The sequence below is a fragment of the Chlamydotis macqueenii genome, chromosome 6, assembly GCF_036417535.1.
Source record: "Chlamydotis macqueenii isolate bChlMac1 chromosome 6, bChlMac1.mat, whole genome shotgun sequence".
Lineage (NCBI taxonomy): Eukaryota > Metazoa > Chordata > Aves > Otidiformes > Otididae > Chlamydotis > Chlamydotis macqueenii.
The window spans coordinates 38,571,387-38,588,346 of record NC_141561.1 but is presented as its reverse complement, the minus strand read 5'-3'; the positions used below and the strand labels follow the sequence as shown (position 1 = coordinate 38,588,346).

Here is a 16,960-nt window from a genome sequence, read left to right as displayed (position 1 = left end):
CGGACAATGAGGGAGCACCTCCCTCTCCACTTGCCCTCCTCAGGAAGCTGTAGAGAGCAATGAGGTCACCCCTCAGCCTCCTTTGCTCCAAACTAGACAAGCCCAAAGTCCTTAGCCACGCCTCACAGGACATTCCTTCCAGCCCTTTCACCAGCTTTGTCGCTCTTCTCTGGATGCATTGAAGGATCATCACATCTTTCTTAAATTGTGGGGCCCAGAACTGCACACAGAATTCAAGGTGAGGCCGCACCAACATGAAACAGCAAATGGATGTCAAATCAAGTCATAATCTGCTCAGATTACCTTGTTATAACATGTTCTGCTTCATACAACGGGAAAAAAAAAAAAAAAGAAAGAAAAAAAAGAGGGGAGGAGAAGAAAGGAAAGCCTGTTAAAATTACTACTGACAATAAAATTTCAGAAGGACCAGATTTTGTCTTTAACTCTTTCGCTACGCATTACGGCTTCTTACTCTCCCACTCAAGGGGAAGACACAATCCCTAACAATCCACTGTCCAAAGACGCTGCAGATGAAAACAAAGGAATGTTGTCTATATGGCCCATCTCCCAGTGCAACAGTATATTTACACTGTACAATATTTTACTGGATTCTCAAAGCTCTTTATGTAACTATTAGACTATAGCTAATTGATTTATTAATTTAAAATTTAATAAATCATCATCACTGGAAAATAATTTGATTACAGTTATTATCAGTAGCAATTATTACTTAAGATCTGAGTAGCTATTTTTCATATAAAGGACCAACCTAAATGAAAATTACTAGCTTGAGCAATCTTGAGGAAAATCAAATAGATGGAGTTAACTTTTTTTACAGCTCCGTATTTTAAAACTAAGCACTGGCAAAAATTAAAGTGAGGGCATTATCAGATCTCAGGGTAAATTCTCAATGAACACACACATGTGCAGGGCTACCATGCTTCAGAAAAGGGTATGTTACATGCAGTTCATTATTGTATCTCCGCATTATATAGGCTAAATATTTTACCTCTCCTATAACCCAAGTACAACTGACTTGTAGAACCAGCTACTACAACGTACACACAAGTAGAACCAACGATGGTAATTTACAGTGACATACCATTTATTGCTGGGGCCACGGAGATAGATTTCTTGTAATTTAAAAAATGAAGAATAAATATATAGTGTTTTTTCTATGTTCATGTTTTGTGGTAGCTGTCATTTATAGTACTGTATTTTAATACAAAATGCACATAACCATTTATTTTCTAGTTCTACATATTATATTCATGATTCTTTGTAGTAATTCGTTGCGATTACTAGACATGGAAAGTTATTTTCCACAGTCCAATAAATACAAGTAAAAAATTAATATTTAGGTTTCTAACAAAACTCAGAGAAAATTGAAATTTAATTATAAATGTCACCTGGAAGTAAGAATATATGCAGCCAGCATAATAAACAGGAACTTATTATTTCCATTAAGCACTTGGGTTTACTTTATCTGGCCATTTATTACTGCATATAAAAGTTTCATTAAGACTAGATTACATACTTTGTAGTGAGTTTACAGTTTTCCAAATCTTTCCTCAAACGCATATTCTCAGCCTCAAGTTGCTGGTTGCGGATATACACAGTTGGAACCAATTCAGTATCTTTGGCTGTGAACGCACCTCTCTGTATGAGTTCGTACCTAGTAGAAAATGAATGGAGAGATATTTTATTCCGTGTTTCCTTTTTCTCACTTTACCTTTTTCATTAACAATTAGCAATAGCACTATCCCACACTGTTCTCTTCTACTGCTTTTCATTCTGAAATGTATTCTTGTTCATGATAGTCAAGACATCCTCTATAACACAGTACTCAATTTAAACAATTGTTCTTTTCCTTCCATTCTTCCAAATAACATTTGTATATACTTGTACTCATTTTTATCTCATGTTCTCAAATATAAGCAAGATTTTTTTTTTTCCTAATGACTCACATGACAAAGTTGTGAATAACTTGGATGAATGATTCTATGAGCTATCTTCAACATGGAATACAGAGCTCACCTAGGAAAACTTCTTCATTCCTTCCTGCTTACTTCTGTTACCCTCTGCTTACTTAATTCTATTCACCAATATTTACCCATATTACCCGCCCTCAAGAAAACATGATTCTGTGATGCAGAAGCCTGAAGGCTGCTTTAGTTAAATAAGCATAAAGACTAACTTGCATTTTGAGAAGTAAAAGCAAATCTGGAGCAGCACATAATGCTGTGTAGCAACCTAGGAATCTCCCTAGGTTGCTAGATTTTATCCAAAAAAAAGTGACTGTCACCACATAAAATAAATGCTTCTGCATAATCATGCTTGTTCAAGGAATGATTATAAGCAATCAGGTTTTGTCAAACTATTTCAAAAGACACCAAGATCCAAGTCTACATATACGAGTGTAAGATGCTTCTGCGCAAGCAGACATTGCAGAGGAGATTCCAGAATCCAGTACATGTATGTACAAAACATCTATTTCTTCATTTACTTCTGTAAGACAGAAGAACAAGACCTTCATTTGGCACAAACTTCTATAGATCCACTGAAGACAATGACATTGTACACTATTGTTGCCATGATATCAGTTCAGCACAGGTTCAATGGAGTTATAAATAATTTATATCAGACAAAGACTACAGACCCACCAGCATCTTCCCTGCTGATCTCAACTGCAGTTGAAAGATGTTCTGGGTGAGAACCCACCAGAAGGAATAATATGAACATTGCCTTTTCGAGGGAAAAAATATATTGAATCTGTGCAGTTTTTTTCCAAGTAATATGGGAGTATGAAAACAACAGCAGTAATTAGTGATAAAATTATACTAAATGCTATTTCCTCCACTTGGACACATGTAGCAGATTTGAAACTCGAAGACAGTAAGTAGATTCCTAGATCAATAAAACATGCTGCAGAAACAAAAGGGGATTCTTACTTGACAAAAGCAACTCAATGTGCTCCAAAAAAAAAATTAAAAGGAATGGTAGAAACTTACATCCAAATTACTTCCTACAGTCAACCACTTATCTGCATTCTGTGGATACTTCTAAGAATGCTCATCCCTATGAATTAAGCTGTCACTCACAGTCAACACCAGTAAATGAAAGGTTTCTGAAAAGTTAAGCTGAACATGTCCAAGGCAAAATTCATTCTATCATCACTTTGTTTTCTTAAGCAAATTACAGTAGCAATAAGCTTCAATACTAAGGAAGAAGCTTAGGGGTTTTTGTTTGTTTGTTTGTTTGTTTTTCAAATAAACATTGACTGATGAGCAGGTAGATATCCTCTTGGAAATACTGAAAATTTATGTACTGAATGCCTTAACTGCACCTCATGAAAGTCACCAAATTTCTGCACAAAGACACATCAGACATGGATAATTGATGAACTTAGCCTCCAGCAGAGCTAAGCACTGTGAAAGACAATTTTAATGTAATACAATTAATAGCAATAAATTCACTATGCCTTTGTCTAACAATACTACTAAAAATTAAGGCTTTTGTGCCTGTAGTAGAAATGGGAAAGAAAGCCACACAACAAAATTGCATTGTGAAGTCTCATTATCTTTCATCAGCCTCGTCCTGTAAAACTTCCAGAACTCCTACATACCTAGCCGAATGCCAAATAGCTATTGTTCTCCTTCTTTCCATTATAGAAGGAAACTGTGATGCAAATTAAAGTAGTTAGTTCCATGCACACACAAGCATTTTGCTAAGCTTTTCAGAACAACTGAGATGTTATTCTTGAAACACTGTTTAAAATTAGCCAAGAATCTGGAAACCTAAGGAACAGATGGTCAACTTTGATTTTACAATCAAAGTCCAGTGCAGACTAACTAAAAATTACACATTATTACCATGTACATTACATTCAATTCAAGTTTCTAAGGGTTCCAAAGGAATCAGATCGCAGAGAGGCCCTGCAATAATCTAACTGCTGTGTAGCTCAGGAAAGTTCTTTAGCAAGCAGTAACTCACCTACAGACGCATTCAGCAATTACAATTTCAAGTTTTAGTTTTTACAAGAAATTATTCCTGAAAATTATCTCCAGTTGGTAACCTCTTAAACAGTTTCAACAGAAGGCTAAGGAAGAAATGAGCACAGAAAAATAAAGCATCTTTTTGCCCTAGTGTACTCCTCCAATCTATTATGGCATATAAGTAGAAAATTTACATTATCATGTGTCCTGGTTCTGGCCAGGATAGAGTTAATATTTACCTGAGCTGGGTGGAGAACTGAAGCTGATAGCCCCTATGGCTGGGATAGTTAACTAATTAGCTAACAGCTGGGGTTAATTTACCCAAATTAACCAAAGGGCTATTCCATCCCATCTGACATCATGCTCAGTATATAAGTGAGGAGGGTGCTGAAGGGAGGCCCTCCTAGTTGGAAGAGACTGGATGCGGAGATCTGTTGTGAGCTATTTTACTGTATTTGTGTTCCATCACTCTCTTGTTTTCTTCTGTCATTACTGTTAAATTTACTTTTTGTTCAATCTCAACCTGCGTGTTTGGTTTTTTTTTCCTGGTTTTCTTTTGTTTGTTAAATCTCCTCCTATTCTCTCGGAGAGTGGGGGGGAGTGAGAGAGAGACTGTGTAGTCTGGTCCCCGTTGGGGCTGAACTACGACATCATGTTATGCATGCAAGAAAGTACCTATGTCCACATGGCTTTTTGCAAATCAAACTTGATGTTACTTCACTTGTGTTCTGAGCCAGTTCTAATCCAAAACCTGAATCTGTTTCAGCGCAATGCTGTTCTGAAACTGATAACCCTTACTTCTTTCACGATTCATGAACTCAGAGCACAACATACATTAATGTAACCATATGATTTCCAGGCCAAAGAGGACACAGAGCAGCAGAAACTTAGGCCTGCCCAAAAGAAGCAGTTTCCACTGTCTTCAGGGAGTTGTGACATGGAGGATCACAACCTATATCCACTTTCTTCATGCTGCAAAACACGATTTATTTATTATTTTTAATAAGGCTACGTTTATGCTCAGGGAAGACAGTAGCTTTGTTGCATGTGCTCTTTTACGCACAACCCAAGCAGTCTTTGCAAGGCATACACAGAGACATGGCTTTTAACCTTGCTTGGGCACGTAAGTTTATTCATAATTTTAACCACATCAAACAGGAAAAAATTTTCAAATCATGTTTGTGTAATTAGTCTGCAGCTCTCCTTTTACTCACAAACTGAAATGCTGCCAGGTCTCTAGGAACGCCTAGAGATCACCAGTCCAACGAGCGCACTAACTCATCACAGCGATAGCTCCGTGCGTCTGCGTGAACAACAAACCGTTCATCTGCTCAGACTGGCGACAGGCTGCCAGCAGCGCTGAGCCCTTTGGGATTAGGGGCTACAGACTGTCAGATGCCTGAACTTACAGCTGAACAGTCCTTGCACTTCATACTCCAAAGCTGTCAATCCAAGATCTTTAATAAGTAACAAAAGCACTATAAAGTCTTGTCTATCAAAGGAACAGATAAACCAATGGTAAATTAGATATTCTAAAAATAATTTCAGTCTAATTTTAAGTTCCTTAAAGGGTAACTGGAAGAAAAAAAAAGTGTATGTGCAAAAAACCTCATAAGTAAAAAAATCACTACAAGTGTGATAAAATTATTCATTACATCAGAGAAGAAGAGTGGGCTTGGCTTAAAATGAAATATAATGAAATAATGATATTTTATACAGCTGGATAGGATAAGAGAATGTTTTCTCAAACTCTGACATAAACACAGATAATTTGGTCCAATTTAAGTGACCTTTAGATCTCAGACAGACAATTATTTCAAAGCAAGCCTTTTGATAAATTTTCTCTACGTTAATTAATTTCTCATTTTAAATTCCATTAGTACTTGATCATCACAGCATGAGAATGAGAGTGCCATCCCAATACATAATGAGGAACTTGAGTACACTAATCTGCTCTCACTTTCATTAATATTGTAAATTACCTATTTCAAACCAACATGAAACATTTTGAAATAAGGTATTAATGCATAAAAAGTCTCAATACAGTAAGATTAGATCCTGACATGCTGAGCTCATTTGTAATGTTACCGAAATTAAAAATATTCCTTATAGGGAAAAAAAAAATATATGTATAGCTAAGGATTTACAAGATAGGGCCTGCTAAGATCTGCTCTTGCTCTCTTAAAAAGCAATTTGAATTTTGTCATTGATATAAATTCAAACTCTAAGTGCTTCAAAGAAAGCCATAGTTTCATAAAAAGGTCGCTATTTATATCTGTCTAGTATTAATTATCTTTTTCCATAAAAACTCTTAAACTTCTTCAAGCTTAATGCTATTCATATCAGTTCTTCTGTTGAAAAAAGAATATAGTGCTCCTTCTCTAAGGAATCATTTAAGTCATATTGTTACACTATCAAAAACCAGATCATTATTCATTCGAAAGGCAACGCCTGATTGGTGAGCTCTACACTAATAAGACCACAGCCTTGCAAAAACCAGCAATGATTTCCTCATTAGAGAATATTTCTAAGAAAATTTAAAAGCTTCAAGGCTTTCGTAGGAAAAAAGAAGATGTTTCTAACTCTTCAAATACAATAATTTTCAAATTAAACAACTTCAAAAGACCTTATTAACAAATCTCTGAATCTCTGATGTTTAAAGACTGACTACAAGACAATTCAAGGAGGTGTTTCCACTTCTCAGAATCTTTCCAGCATAGCTTGCAGATTCAAAGCAAGCTTGTAACTGAAAGTATTTCAGTAGAACTTCATGACAAGCACAATCCTTTGCTCCAAAATAATCCAGCTCTCAAGCTTTGCAGCACCCCTAGTACACTACTGTTAATAAGTATTTAAAAAGTATACACCCTGAAGAGTGTATACACCCATATATGAAGAGATCCCTGGAGTCAGCTTTCTTTAAAGTCTGTCCTTAAAACAATAATTTGCATCCTTATTCTCAACATTAATATATTTGGTAAAACACTACGTATTTAAGAATTACTTGTACTCAGAAGAGTTTTCTGAAAATGTATCCTGAAATATCAGAAATATTTGAATCCTGAGCATCTACTTCCTAATTCTCAAAGTAACATGGTAATTGAAAATATTTTACCATTCAGTTTGGAAGCAGTCAAGGGTTCTGGACATTCCAAATCTGACCAGGAAATTGCAGAAGAAGTCATCTATCGCTTCAGGTATTTCAGATACTGATTTCTCAGAAGTTAGAGCTGATTGCAAAGCCTGAAATTAAAATTTGATAATTGTTATTAAACCTACAAGAAAAATGGAATTATCATATGTTCTATTTCTGAAGTCATCTAAAGTCACAGACCTATAGGAGTACAGCTGAATGTTTCCCATGGCTTTACTGATCAGGTATGTAATCACTGACCCTTCCAATGTCACGGTCTGTGAAAGGTTATCGAGAAATAACTCAAAAATCACCTAAGCAAGTATTCTGAACCTGACAATCTGATATGAGCTGGAAACTATTTAAACTGACGGATGGTCTTCTGTCACTAACCAGAGAGAAAATGTTAGTTCTCATAATCCTGCACCCTTCAAAACTACTGACAAGAAAGATCAGTACTTCATCTAATGAAAAATGCGAAAGTCCAAGGTGATAGTAAAACAGTTTACATTCTTTTTGTAATGATGTACATGATGGAGAGACTCAAATAACTGCTTCCGCATCACTAGATCTCTTAGGAAGTCTCACAAAGACCAGTTCTCCCTTTTCTCCTCAACATCCGTATGCAGACACTGAACGAAGCTGCCAGACAACATTGCTACAAGTGTTAGCAGAATGCAGATGGTGCACCGAGTTTCATATACAGCTCCTTCAGTGCCATTAAGATCGACAGCCATTCATAGAAGATCAGCTCATGGGTCAAGCACAGTTGCCAGAAGCAGAATCAAAACAAATCAGAGCTAGCTACTACAGAGGAAAAAAAAAAAAAAAATCCCTTTCACAGATTTCTGTTGCAATGCAAATTTCTTACCTTCATCCAACCCCATTCAGCCCTCTCAGTGCATAGCTTGATATTAAGCTCTCCTAGAGAGATTTTAAGATGCAAGGAAATACCAAAAAAGTAAAATATGACTCAGACTGAGACTACTCTCCCCCAAAATACATTTTAAGATAACCAAATGAGAGAGACTGCCACAACTTGGCAGCCAGAGAGATAGCCTTTATTCCTTCAGACCTCAAATAGGACTACAGCAAGGTGACGTACCTAAATGTGAAGCTCTCAGCATTTAGGAACTCCACATGGGCACAATGCTACAACGGACTTGCTCAACAATGCAGGCCACTAAGGTAAGGTACTGCACATGCCTGTCCAGAGCAAACTTGGGTTTGACAACTATCACTCAGTAAGAAAGAAACTCAGATTCTATGATAATGTGAGCTAAATATTATTTAAAAAAATACCACTGTAGAGAAGAAAAGGAGAAACAGCTTCCATACATGCCTAGCTTCTTTTCTTCATTTCAATACTAGCAAAATTGAAATAAGTCCAGTGAGATATTAATCAAGACATGCTAAAGGCTGTGACTCCAAATTAGTTCCTCCATCCATTTAAAAAAGAATCTGTAGGCCGGGGATTTTTAATAACTCCATCCATTTACGGCTTATTTATGTCCTTAGTGAGACATTGGCTCTATCAACATGACTGCATAAATTACCTGGAGATAAAGGCATTTCTCTTGCTAAAATAAAAACATGTAGTATTCTCTACACTGGAAAATCTCATAGCCATGTTGTATAATACAGAAAACGTTGCATTTAATCCAAGCAGCTTAATACAAACAGAAAGAATTGTGCATGTACCATCAAGGCCATATAACATTGTATTATGAATAATACAATATGCCAAGTGCAATGTAATATTTAGTGTATTTTCATTTCTAGAGATATATATAGTACAGACAGGTCTATTTGGCGGTAATACAAGAACCAAAGACAGAACATCTGCAGACACGCAGCTGCATCCCTTTTCTCGCTTCTTTTCTTTCTTCATTCTAAGTGAGGCAAACGTCTAATACTGTTGCTTGTAGTCTCCCAAACACATCTATAAAGGCAGTCCTCAGAACAAATGACACAGCTTGATTCCCTTAATAAATTGAAATATGATAGGAATTCATTTCATCTGCACAGAAGAAAATTTATTAGCTAGATACTAGCACTGAGAATCATTTCAGGTACCAAAGCTGGAGCAGGGAACAAGATAGGGAAAAATGAATGCAGTCTAACAAGCACAGTATTGGAACAGGGCCTGAAGAAACCAGAATTAAATTCCTAGCTGTTCTGCAGACTTTGTGAGCAATGCTAGGCTAATGACTTTCTTAAACTTAATCTCAGCCTTGGATGACTACTCACAGAATGGCACAACATTAGGTTTTTGTATGTTTTTACCTATTTAGAAATTAAGAAAATACAATCTAACAGTGTGGTGCGAACAGACACCCTATAGAAGCTATATAGACAAAACCATCTTAAAGGATTCAGATAATTAAAATACTAAACAAACCAAACATTTGCTACATATTTATTGGCTAAATATTTTTTTTATTAAAATCTTTAAAGCATATTGAGGGTAATGATTGCAAATATGGCCAGTGAAATAAAATAACTGCTAATAACTTAACCTTAAGGACTTCCAAAATACTCACAAAAGTTTCTGTCCAATGAAGAAAGATTAACACTAAATAAATTAGAAAGTTCTCCGGAAAATAAAAGGAGATGTTCTTGCTAAAAAAAGAATTAAAAAGGAATTCAAATATTTTTAACATAATAAAACAAATTATAAATCAAACCTACATAAAATATAAGGTTAATGAAGGGCAATGTGACTTCAGAGTATCATTTGGGATATAAGAAAATAAAGATCCTGGAACGCAAGTGTAATAGCTGTAACTACTGAAGAAAGTATTTCAACCGGCTTTCTTTTGTGTGTGTAGTTTTCCAGAAATTCTGTGTCCTTTTACTTTTCATGAGCTGTGACTGACAAGGACAAACGATGACTAGAACACGAACAGCAGGCAGAATCACTGCTATCCAAAGCACACGTTGCCCAGCACAGCTCTATTTTGAATCAGCTGCCTTTTCACCACCAGATAAGGGGGAAATGATATTTAGAGAGTAGAGCTTCACCACTCTAATTTCCCTGTTGAGATCCAAATGAAAATATGAACTGTAACTGTTGAGAGAGCCTCATCAAACTCCTTAAAGACCAGTATTTTCACTGCATGCATGCAGAGATCCAGAAGGAAAGAAAACATGCCTCAATATCCCCTGTAAAAACATAGCTTTAATACCTACACACTAATATTCTTTTTAAAAAAAGGTGAATAGCATCATCTCTCATTTGCTTATGTTTGCTCTTCTTCATTTAGTAATTAGTGCTAATTACTTTGGAAGGAAGTTTGAAAATAAGCATTTTTCTTTGATTTTCCTGGTTATACTTGACCTTTTTAACAGAGCGTAAAATAAACTGTAGTTACTCAATTTAGAAACTGTGGATATTTATAGTATCTGCGTTTGGCAAATCACTCAAATATTTTTGGATGCTCACTTGATCTGTGCCTTCTCTATGTAATTTCTTTATTAAAAGAAATTTGCATCTAGTATTGAAATGCAATCTTTAATATAAGATTAGGTGTACAATTTACTATGAACAGCAAATATATGCAGTGACTTAAAGCTGTTTATCGCAGAGTAGCTATTTCAGGGTATGGCTGTTACCCAATTTAACCTATTTTAGCCAAGATTAGAAACTAATAATTGAAAAAGTGTACCAACTATTTATCATGTGAAGATAGCCTTCTACTGTGCTTCTTAGCTCAGAGTTTGGATATTGAATCAATATTAATTCATAGGAAACAGTGCTTCTAACTTGGGGCACCAAAAGCATTCACTGCAGCACTTGGTTTTTCCAGTGAATTAGCATCAAACAAACTAGTCACTGAGCTTCACAGAAGATACGGTAAATTGTTATGAAAGCTGTCAAGGAACTAGCAAGTGTATTTTAAGAGTTTTCTATTCATGTCTTTCTGTCTAAAGGCTGAAATTATTATTTCAGTTTCAAATTTATGGAAAAAGTGAAGCCTCCAAATAGTGAGTCAAGAAGCAAGAAGGCAGACTTGCATTAGCATAAGCACAGAATCAAAGAGAACCTGAATTTAAGCACATACAGTCTTCTTTTAAGGAAAGGTAACACTTTCTTCAGTTTGATTAAACGGGATAGGTATTAGCATATTGCTTCATACTACTCAAAGTTCAATCAACAAAGAGGTTAAAGATCATTTAATTATATATCAACAGATTAAAAGTATTCTTCCTTGTTTCACTTTTTATTTGAATGTAAACTCACACAGTAAAACAGAAATAACCTCAGTTATCCCTAAAGAACATGAACAATTTCCACTACTCTGTTAGCATTAAGCATGTCCAGTCTTAAAAACTTCTGCCATCTTTCTCGTAATTCTCAGGCATATTCAGTTTCAAAACATGTAAGACTCCAGTACTGGCAGTGCTCATTCAAAGTTTGATCTAAAATACAAAACCGATCTGTTGATATGCACTAGTACAAAAGAAAATGCACATTTTCCCTCCATTTTGATGTTAAGAATAATTCACATAATTTTATCTTTTCCTTATTAATCATTTGCTTTTGCAAAACAAAGACTATGATGAAAGCTTACTGATGAGGCTGTAAGATAGTGGTGGTATTAGAAACACAGCAGGGAAAAGCACTTTTCCATTAGACTGTTATAAGCAATTAAAGTCAGGTAAATCACACTTTGGAAAACGCAATCCAACAGTCCCATTGTGCAACTCTGAACTATTACATGACTGTTTTGAAACCAAACTGTAAATGTTAGAAGTGTCTAAAACTAATGGTGTGTAATGATTGATAATTTCATTAATATTTTGCTTTAACACAGTGTAACAGCCTATTCTTTATTTTCAATATATCAAGAATCTTTTTTAGCAAAGTGTTCGAGTACAAGCTTCTGGGGGCCTTAGGCATAAGCAGTTCCTTTCCTGTGTCAGGCATCACGCTCTCATTCAATTTACTTAGATGAAGAAACAAACCCTAAAATACTGATATCTTTTAATAACATTCATATAATTAAAATAATCTATTTTAAATAATCTATCTATCTATATATTTGTTGTTACATGTATTTGCAACATCAGGTTGTTTATGGAACATAAAATGGACAAAACTTAAAGGAAGAGGAAACCCAGGAACCATAAGTTGCCTTTTCCACTGTGGCATATGTTTACCCCTGAAAAATAAAAGACAATCTTTTCCACATAAATATTTCATAATTCAAATAGATTATGACATGTAAATTTTAAGCCACTACTGCTGACTGAACTACAGAGCACGTCTTAGAATGTTTAGGAAGTTCTTACCAAAATTTGGGCATCTTCAGCCTGCTGTTGAATAGTTTGCAAAGCCTTTGACAGATCTTCATCATCTTCCTGAAGACTAAATTCATCATCTGCTGGAACCTAAATGAAATTAAAGTTAGTTATTGACATACTTTACACATCTTTCCACTCCCGGTACAACTACTCAAATTAATGTAATTCTTTTGAAATAATATTTTGCCATATTTAAGCTGAATTTGTATTACTGAATATTAATTATAAATAAGCTGAAACATTTAAATAGAAATACCTGTATCTTTAAAAAAGTATTTAACATTCAAATAAAAGTAAAACATAAACCAACTGACATTAAATCTTCTCGTGAAACAAAGATATGGCTGGCATTATCACACTTTATAAAAGGAGATTTGTGTCATTTCTCCTAGGATGTTTTTGTGACTGGTGAAGTAAAATAAAAGAATGAAACATGAATACTCTACCACATATATAAGACTATCAATTTAGTAAATTACCTCTTCATACTGATAATCATCATTAGAGTCGTCTGTTATGGTAAATTCTGAACATTTTGTTAAGTCTGAAACAGCTGATGCATGTGATGAATTCCAACTTAAAAAAAATGTATCAAATTAACAATCTATCAATCTGTTACCACCTCCTTCGCCCTTGTTCCTCACGACACAAGACAGCTCCAGTAAAAACTATGTGCACAAATTCAAAGTTTTCAAAGCAGGTTTAAACACCATTAAAATTTGCCTCATCAGATCTGCCAAAGCTAGAAGCCAAGCACTGCTCTGAATTAAACTAAGCTCTGCTCTCACTTTCACCATCAACACAGGGGTCTTACCGCACCAAGTCTTCCACAGTCTTTATGCTTCTAAGCATAACCAACTTGATGCTCTCAGAGAATGACATTTTTTATCAAATTCAGATGTACAAGTTCAAACACAAACATCTGAGATCAAACACGGAATACTAGAGGACCATTTACTGAAGCCGACACAAGTGTCTTAATAATTACAACACAGCTACAACAAAAACATAAGGAACTTTCAAAAAGCAAAAATTCATTTAAAAATTATCTACAGTTCCTTCAAATGCTTTAGAGACAAACTTTTCATTGAAAATAGCTACAAATAGTATAAAATGAAACCCAAAACCATTTGTCATCCACTAACCTCACAGCCCATGGTATAATGAAAATGTTTTCAGCATGATGCTTTGTTGACAGTTTCCCTAGGAAATCAGTTAGCCTAGAAATGACCCATGTAAATAAACCAGAAATTAACTTCTGAAGAAATGAAAAGCTGGCAATTCAGTACTTCACACACATCAAATTTAAATGGCAACTTCTGTTTATAAAGAGGAAAAGAAAAACCAACATGATCTTCCAGTTTTGCATCAAGCTTCCCCAATCTGAATTATTCTCCAAAAAAACAGGCCTTTTGCTACAGTTCTCACATTACAAGATAAATGTAAAAATATCAGCGGCATTCAAAACTATCAGTTAAATTGTAACCATCTGGGGGGCTAACAGCTAAAGATCATGTCTCAAAAAAGGATAAACACCTTTTGTTTCTCAGAGATGTGAGGTTTGAGATGGAAGCCAGAGACACATCACTTTCTATTGTAAACCAAAAAAGCAAACAGGGAAGTAATTGAGCGAATAAAGGCACAGTTTTCAGTAATCAAGTCAAAGCACATCTGTGTACCTCCAACTGCCCAATTAAACCACATACGTACTATAAAAATTTTGTATATAAATAGGAAACTGCCATGAACACTTCTTAAGACTCTCCTGGCTAGGCTTAGTATGTGAAAGCAAATGCCTGTAACAGATATGCCCCCAAATTTACTTCCTAAATTACTGCATCACAGACTGCAGCTGTGGAACACTGGACTTGAATTGAAGTCACCACCTCTCTGCATCTCAAATTCACTCTCTGCAAAAGCTTCATTTTGTAACTTGACCGATTCTGGAATGTTTAATTCTAAAATCTGAAATACATAGAAACTCATCTCCAAAAAGTGTTTACTTTTTTCTTTCATGAGGGGAGTGAAAGAACCACCGAAGTATTAGATTTAACAGGCCTAAGTCTGTTGTCTACCACACCAGAAGAAATCTGGATTAACTCTTCTGACTTTAACGGGAGGGCAAAGAAATTGTGCAGTTCAACAAATGCATCTTTTCTCAGCACGGTACTCCAGGACCCTACGCGGGTCCACCAAGACAACTGTGATGGAAACAGCTCACGTTGAGACACGACTTTCAAGAGCTGACTCAACAGAATTGAAATAACGATGAGGGACTCGGGCATCAGGATAGCTTTCAATTGTCGGCCTGCTCCCCAGTACAACAAGAACATTTTGGTCATCGCATTGGGGTCTGACCACATTCTGATAAAACAGCTCCTACTTCCTGGACTTCTCTTTCTTCAACTCTGAGGGAGAAAAGTTCACCTGAACTGCTATTACCTGAGAAAAAGGGAACAATAGCAACGTGCAAATACAAAGCAGGAGGAATAGGTTTATTGCTTGACAAAGCTAGAAGGATGCTTGCAGCAGGAAAGTCAAGACAAAAGACAATAATATTAACTGACTAGTTAGGGTACTGGTCTAAAAAGCCTCCTTTCTTAGTCAGATTAAGATATCCTAGAACTAAGGAGCTGACTACACATTATCTCTTTAAAGAATAAGACTTTTAGAAGTGTGGTCATATTTGTACAGCATGAATACTTGGGTACAACATTTTTTTGACAAACAGGGGACAATTTCTGTATGTATGCAGTAATTGCATGTACAAATTAAACGTCTGCATACTTCTCTGGAACCACTAAGCCTGCCTCTTCATTACTTTAGAGCACGGTATTTATCAACTTATAATTAATTTAAAGTACATTTAAATAAAATACTGTACCCAGAATTTTTTCACGCCATGTTTAGTGATCTGATCAGAGACTATTTTTTTCTGAAGCTGTCTTTTGTATGATCCTTTCCCTCCCATCTTGAGTACTTCCTTCTGCATTTATCAAATCTTTCAGTGCAGATGGAAACATGACTGCAGTATACCCTTGATAAGTAAAACACTTACAAATACTGTGGATTTTTTCCCCAAGTTTTCTACTGACCTGACTGTCCTTGCGATCCACTGTGGTCTAAATGAATGTGCCGTTGCAAACATTGTGCACAGACTAAAACATGAGTTTAAAAATCCCTTTCCCTCCCCTCCTTTTTGTTACAAAAATCATAGCCAAGTGGACAATAAAAGAGAGGAATTAGATTTTAAAACTGTTGGGTTTTTGCAACAAGCACTGTGTCATTTATTTTAACACGTGTACTGACGCAGTACTTTTTTAAGCACACCACAGTGTGAAAATAGCTGTGCAGTTTCTACAAGGTAGAAGGTACAAGGTAGGAACTGAGGCACATGCTCACTAAAGCCAATCTTCTACTATTTTTTTAATATCGCTTTTATATTGGCTTACATCTTAATTAAGGCAGGAAAAACTAAGGTACTGATAGGGCCTAACACTTACACTCTGCTTATTTAGCCTCTAAAACAAAGCTTGCAAGACCCTAATTTGGTAGCTCGCAGCTACAAAAGAGAACCAACAGAGCTAGCCTAACCCAGTGACAAAACTAGCATTTGGGTTATCTGACCAAAAAATCTGACCAAAAGCCAGAAACTTCTAACATAAATTGCTACAACTCAATTGTGAATTCAAACTGATTTCTTTATCCTCTAAAAGCCACAGCAAATAAAGTTATGTCTAGGTTATTGTATCAATCTTTATAAGTTGGTCAGAACAGTACTAAACCAAACCACAAATAATCTCCCCAGTCACTCTGCGTGGCAGGCACTGGGAAATTAAAGGAGCACCTTCTCCAGCAGCACGTTGGGACTGCAAACCTTAATGAGGAGCCTCCGTAGATATCCTGCATTTCCTCATCAACAGCTAACGCAAGAGTGGCAACAGGCGTCCTTCCTTTCAGAATTTTGAAGCTCTCCTGCTTAGATCGCCCCATGAGCAGGGTGGGGGGGTAAAATCACCTCGCTTTTCCTAAGGGCCACTCAGTGACTCTAGCAGCAACGAAAGCAAACATCACATTAACGCTAACCAGACCCTACCGTTTCTGCAGGACCCACATATGGGTCCTTTTTAGCCTCCAGGGGCAATAACCCACAAAATACAGCAACAACGTGTTGGAATATTTGGCTTTTTCCCCCTTTTTCTGCAAAACACCTTGACAACTCCTGCGGGGACGGTCCCGCCCCGGCCCCCCAGCCAGCGGCACAGGCGGGGCTGCCCGACCCCTTTCCCGCCGAGGCAGCCCCCGGGGTCCCCGTCCCCCTCAGCCCGGGGAGCGGGAGGAGGGTGGCGGGGAGCGCTGACGAGACGGCCCCGACCGCTCCACCCGCCCCCCGAGGCGGGAACCAGCGGGACCTCGGGGCTCCCCACACCCCCCAGTCGCCCGTCTCGGACGAGAAGGAGGAGAATACTCCGGAGGAGGAAGGATACTTTGCAGGCAGAAGGACACTTCAGAGCCCGCCGCTGCC

General features: G+C 36.7%; 1 protein-coding gene across 1 annotated transcript in view; it reads right to left on the bottom strand.

The window, feature by feature from the left end:
* The window catches only part of SPAG16 (sperm associated antigen 16), a 393,690-nt gene extending 377,262 nt beyond the window's left edge, over positions 1-16,428 (bottom strand). Inside the window, 5 exon segments of the mRNA XM_086751201.1 lie at positions 1,538-1,675; positions 7,111-7,238; positions 12,424-12,522; positions 12,915-13,011; positions 16,313-16,428. Of these exon segments, the coding sequence (XP_086607327.1) occupies positions 1,538-1,675; positions 7,111-7,238; positions 12,424-12,522; positions 12,915-13,011; positions 16,313-16,428 (578 nt within the window).
* Between the last annotated feature and the right edge of the window lie 532 nt (positions 16,429-16,960).